The 6,221-nt window shown below is 42.4% G+C and overlaps 1 protein-coding gene across 1 annotated transcript in view; it reads right to left on the bottom strand.

Moving 5' to 3' along the window:
• Positions 1–5,273, bottom strand: part of LOC145399501 (uncharacterized) — a 28,936-nt gene extending 23,663 nt beyond the window's left edge. The window contains exon 1 of the mRNA XM_080272105.1: positions 5,268–5,273. Within this exon, the coding sequence (XP_080128231.1) occupies positions 5,268–5,273 (6 nt within the window). The remainder of the gene's footprint in view (positions 1–5,267) is intronic.
• Positions 5,274–6,221: the final 948 nt, after the last annotated feature.

Raw genomic sequence — 6,221 nt, 5'->3', positions numbered from 1 at the left:
GCGACAGCGACATGGAGGCGATTTGTTTGTGGCCACCCCTTACGGGTTTAAGGCGTCTGGCTATAGATAACTAGACAATTAGGGCTATAGATATAGGTGACGATACACGACTATTAAAATTACATCCATTTCCCTTATTTTCTACAATTTCTTTGGCCTACAACGCTTCCTGGCTGACCGTAAGATATCCCTGTGTCCTAATTTAGTCACCTTAATGGCAAAAACAGCAAAACCCAACACTTGCTGCAAGAGAAGCCTACACACCATCACTACCCCCTAACCAGCAAAACGACGTCTATTGCCCTCATCTGTTGAATCTATTTGACCTATGACACTTCCTGGTTGGCAGCAAGATACCTCTGTGTCCTATCAGAATCATCTTAATGGCAAAAACAACGAAATTTAACCCCAAAACAGTAAAATTTAACATTTACATCAGGAGACGGAGCCGACGCAGCCTCACCCTCTTATCGTCCGAGTACCACTGACTGACCAATGGAATGCCATGCTTGTCCAGCCCAGAAACTCGTGTGAAACTTTACCCAACTACTTTTACAACCACTAGAGGGCACGGAGGCCCTCTCATCTTCAGGGTAACTCTAATATTTTATTCTAGCTAATACAAGAGGCGATTATGCACCTGTGAGCTATTTATAAGTGTCTGAGAACGTTAATGCTGTAAATGTTAACCCTCCAATGATCGTGACAACTCTAGAACTTTTATTTATTAGACTCCGGACGATTTTATTCAGCTGGGAATGGGTCTTAGGAGCCTGAGTGCGTAAGAGAAAACCGTCGCAGAGGAAGCATCAGGGACCGTAGCAAAGTCAGAAATTATACTTAGATGTTTACCGTACTCTATTCACTTTCACTTTGCCTAATATTGCCATCTCCTCACCATAAATACTGAGCTATAAGGATACATTAACACTAGAATATAGAACAATACTCTCTTTTCCCTAAATGGACCTAAAATTACCATCTATCCATCTTGAATGCTGAGTTGTAATAATAGATTAACACCAAAACATGATGCTAGATACGAGGAAGTGCTATGTAAAGGATGTAGTGATATACCATTGTCATTTCTTGGCACTGGGCTACGTGAAATGAGTAAAATGACCTACACAAGGAAGGAATCTGGCTCGTGTTAGAGGAAGACCTGTATAGTCATGAAAAGGTGTTAGGGAATGGATACAGAATTTCACTTTAACTTGGCCTAAAATTGCCATCTCTCCATTCTGAATGCTGAGCTGTAACAAGAGCCTGACGTTACAATATGATGCTAGTCACGAAAAAGTGCTGTTGAAGATAAGTAGAGCCGTGTTATCGTTTTCTTCTGCCTGTAAGTATGCTATGAGAAATAAACAGCAAATATAAGATCTCAGCCATGTTAAGTCTGATAAGCTATACATACAGCTTAATGGAACGCTCTGATAAGAATTACAGCTATAAACTCATTCTACATCTCCCTAGCACCTCTTTCTTAGCAATTTATTTTGCTTATTACACCTTGCTCTCCTACTGTGCTGTATAAATACTTCAAGCTTTACCATAATCGGCATAAAAAACGTACAAAAAGGATGTTAATCAGCCTTGTTCAAAAATATATCGCTAAGGAAGTCTTTGGTTGACTAGTGGGAGGTGCCTGTGTGTTTCCATGGCAACCTCTGACACCACCAGTTACATACACACATTTTCCCACCAGCAAGTTCCATTAGAGAGTATCGTGTGTGTGTGTGTGTGTGTGTGTGTGTGTGTGTGTGTACAGTCATGCGTGTGCCTGCACATCTCACCGCAATGCTCCGCCAACACCCACAACACTTTTCTCCTTAATTTCTTACCACAGAGAACTCTTACATTCCTGGATCTTTTTAAAAACTTGGTTCGACGTCGTTCTTACATATTATGAAGGAAAAAAAAAAGGTAACTGTTGATATAAATGTTCGTACAAAAACATTATTATGTTCCTCACTTGCCATGACGCGAGACGACTGATGTGCACTGGTACCCTGTGGGTAACCAGACAGCCAGGCACCGCGGAGCTGGGCGGCAGACGTCTACAACCCCTACTAGACATTCGGTAACTGAGGCGGTGACCGTTGGTATGGACAGCGTTACCAGATTCCCAAGCCCATATTATCGTACAAGGCATGTTAAAATTATCGTTTTTTAATCAAAATTATCGCACACATTGAACGAAAGCCTTTCCCCCACAATTTATCCCATCTGGCCGCATTACTACTACATATACGCACATAAATAATGCATATTGGCTACTTAAGGGTAACTTTACTTAATATCTAAATCGTATAGACTAATGACCTACACTGAGCCTGCAACTTAAGGCAGAAGCTAACCCATCTTGAGTAACTATAGTTGCACACTGATTTTAAGCACTGATTTTATGCAAATTACCTTTCTTTCACATATATGAAATAAATAAATTATAGCATATATTGGGACTGCCGAAACACTCGAAAGCATATCCACACAAAGAAAAAAATAACGTGGACTAGAGAACAAGTCATTATCTCCGAAAGGGAAACAAACTTCAGAAAATGACGAGTGAAGGTGAGTGCACAGTGAGGTAATGAAGACCAAAAGTCACTGAAAGCTAATATTATAAGCCCCCACTTGAATCAGCCATGATAAAACAGCCCTTACAGACATGACTCATGGAGTCAGCCGCAGGCCAACGGGAACTGAACAGGGGTAGACCTATGACACTCACACAGAGAACGATACACAAGGACAGGAACTCGACACTTGAGTTTGTAGTACGCGGCACGTTCGCTACCCTGACCAGGATCTTATATCATATGTTTATGAAATGTTAGACAGGTATATAAATTATTTAATGAAAGTCCTCCAAAGTATTAATTATGGAAACAATATCGCATTATTTGAATGAAATATTGCACAAATACATAAATTATCGCATTATCGTATGCATGATAGGTACACGTACATAGTGCCAAATTATCGTAAATGTACGATAATTATCGTACGTCTGGCAACGCTGGGTATGGACCGTATGGTAGCGAGATGCGGATGAAGAGGTAGACGGCCTGGCGCCATGGGCTAACCGAAGCAGATGTATACCCAACCCTTGCAAGAGCGACACTGAGGGTCGCTGACTGGGCATGGGGGGGGGTTTTAATTGGGTAGAGGCAGACTGGTAGACGCCGCATTGGGGGCGGGGCTTGCAATAAAGAAAATTCCCACAAAACAGAGGGAAGCCTTATGTAACTTTGACGAATCTTTATACCGTCCATTGTCTTTTCGTTTTTTTTTTCTCTCTTTCTCTCTCTCTTGTTCTTACGTTGCCTCATGTTAAAAGGTCCTTTTATTTCTTAATGGCGGTGGTGTAATATAAATTTCCATGTGGCTCTACTGTATATGTGGACACTCAGTGATTGTGTTTTCCATTCTTTCCACCTAATCTACAGTTTATCACATCTTTCCTGGCTTATTTCCCAGCGATATCTATACTGCATTCGGACTCTACACTAAGTTATTGGCTGCTTAATCAGTTGCTTTGTACTGTGATCGTATCGTATCGTTTATAAAAGCTCCAATAAGCTTGCATGCGTCGGTCTTAGTCACATGATGGCTCTCCACGCTGCTTGATCTCTGGTAGCCTCCCTATTCAATCCCTTATCCCTGAGGTTACACTCTATGACCTCGTCTCAGGTCTTTTTCGGTCTGCCTCTCGCAACCCTACCCCCGACGTTCACACTTCTTACCGTAGATCCATAATATCTGAATGTTTCTTGTCTGCTTCTTACAATTTGTAGAGGTTCCCTATACTGTATGTGTGTGTGTGTGTGTGTGTGTGTGTGTGTGTGTGTGTGTGTGTGTGTGTGTGTGTGTGTGTGTGTGTGTGCGCGCGCGCGTGTGTGTTCTTACCTAATTGTATCTTTATAGGAATGAGTAAAGCTCGTAATCCCGTGTATTAAACCATTTTTATCATACATATCCTTAAATTTATGAAATGTTTTGGCACACACTATTTCATTCGGTAGTGCATTCCACTGGTCAATTATTGCTCTATTTGGGAAACTAAATTTCCTTACGTCTTTATTGCCTCTCCTTTTATGTAGTTCTTTGCAGTGTCCTTTTACTGCTGCATCCCCATAGGTTATATACTCATTTATGTCTATTTTCTCCTTCCCTGATATGCATTTATATAGTATAATCATTTCTCCTCTTTTCCTTCTCTCCTGTAGTGTAGGTAGATTCAGTTTTTCTTCGTAGCTTAGATCCCTTAAGCTTGGTACCCATCTTGTAGCTGCCCTTTGAACTTTTTCAATCTTATCAATGTGTTTTTTTAGATGAGGACTCCAGACCACTGACTCATACTCCAGGGTTGGTCTGATGAATGATGTTATCTTTCTTAGTATGTCTTCGTTTGTGTGTGTGTAATTCACCGGGTCGGCCAGGATCACTTGATTGTCGTGATCGTTAGTTTTTACCCTCCCGGAAAGGAGCTGAGAGCTCATATAGTCCGATCTAAGGGCAAGGCTGTGACCTTCACACACGCACACCCGTCCCCTTGCTCAAGGGGGACAGTAACCACCCACTTCGTCAGTGAAACATTTCGCAACCTGGCAAGCGAGAACGTTACCACTGCACCAGCGAGCGGTATGTGTGTGCGTGCGTGTGTGTGTGTGTGTGTGTGTGTGTGTGTGTGTGTGTGTGTGTGTGTGTGTGTGAGTGTGTGTGTTTACTGCACTTTGGATGAGTAACCTGTATCTCAATGTGGCTAAATCTACAGATTCTACACCTACTAAAACTCAAATCTACCACCTCAGTGTCACCCCGTCCTCCGCTGACAGGCTGCCCTTTCTCCAACTCACTTTCCGTTCTCATATACCTCTCCACCTCACCACTCCACCTCATCCTTGGTCTCCCGCTCCCCCGTCTCCCCTCCACCTCAGTCACACACACTCTCCTAGTCAGTCTCATATACTCCATCCTCTCTATATGGCCAAATCTACACCTCAGCTCATCTCGCACCCATACTCCCAAACCTCCCCTGTCTCTTATTCTGAGTATAATAATCTGAGAGGGAGAGAGAGAGAGAGAGAGAGAGAGAGAGAGAGAGAGAGAGAGAGAGAGAGAGAGAGAGAGAGAGAGTACAGCAGCTAAGGGAAAGAATTGTGCACTTCTTGACAAGAGTATGAAACTTGGCATACATGTAGCTCATGGTATGTACGTTAAATTCAAACTAGGTACCCATCGCTATCGCCATGGTAACTGACCGCCATCTTGAGTTTTAAAATGGGTGCCATAAAATTCCTTGATCCGCGGTATCTCAGCTTGTAGATAACATATAAACATGATCTTGGTGTCTAATTTTACATTTCCAAGGTCAAAGAAGCCATTTCTGGGATGCTCTTTATCATCAGATGAAGCTGTACTGATCAAATCATCTTGTGGGCCCAAAAAATTGGTTGCGTACAAACACACATCTATAATATCAGTATATATGTCGGTATACCTAATTGTGTGAACTTCTTTTACAGGTGTGTGTTACAAGCCTAATAGAGTACCAGAATTTGTTCTACATTTCGGCATCTGTACACTATAACAATGGCTAATGTTTCAGATACCTCACTTACATTTTTTCAGGTGGCAGGTCACTCCAAGGTAGGAACTGGAACTGATGGTTTTACAATTCAACCGTTCAGTCCGGGAATGGAACTTCAAGCTATACATCCAATGTTTGCTGCAGATTCTTCCATGGCTCTTTGCACTCGACCACACCAACTACAACAGATGGCTTCCTGTGCACGTTTCAGACATGGCCAATCTTGAAAAAAAAAATACATCCTGGTGTCTACAAGGAATTTATGGATGGCCATTTTGTTGTGCACAAAACCCAGAATGTCTTCTCTGCCATGGCAATGGACCAATGCCATGAACAAAATTATCTCATTACGGGCGAGGGCGGTGCTGTCGGCTTCACAGAGAATCCACAGGCTCTTGAGAGATGGATGGTGGCAGGACCAGAGATCTCCCGTCTTGTGCTTGAGTTTGAAGAAAATTTCCATCCAGTCAGTCAGAAAAAATCAGCAGCACACAACGAGCAACACAGTAGTATCCAGAATGCTTTTGCCAATGACGTCCGCTCTTTGATGTCTACATTGGAGGAGATGGAAAATTCTTTCCTTGAAGACAGTGGGGACATGATCACCCTTGACACAAAAGTCATC

The sequence above is a fragment of the Coenobita brevimanus genome, chromosome 49 (genome assembly GCF_032717465.1).
Source record: "Coenobita brevimanus isolate Jiangsu-jjx chromosome 49, ASM3271746v2, whole genome shotgun sequence".
NCBI lineage: Eukaryota > Metazoa > Arthropoda > Malacostraca > Decapoda > Coenobitidae > Coenobita > Coenobita brevimanus.
Note: the sequence above shows the minus strand (reverse complement) of the source record. Positions and strands in the feature narration are given on the sequence as shown.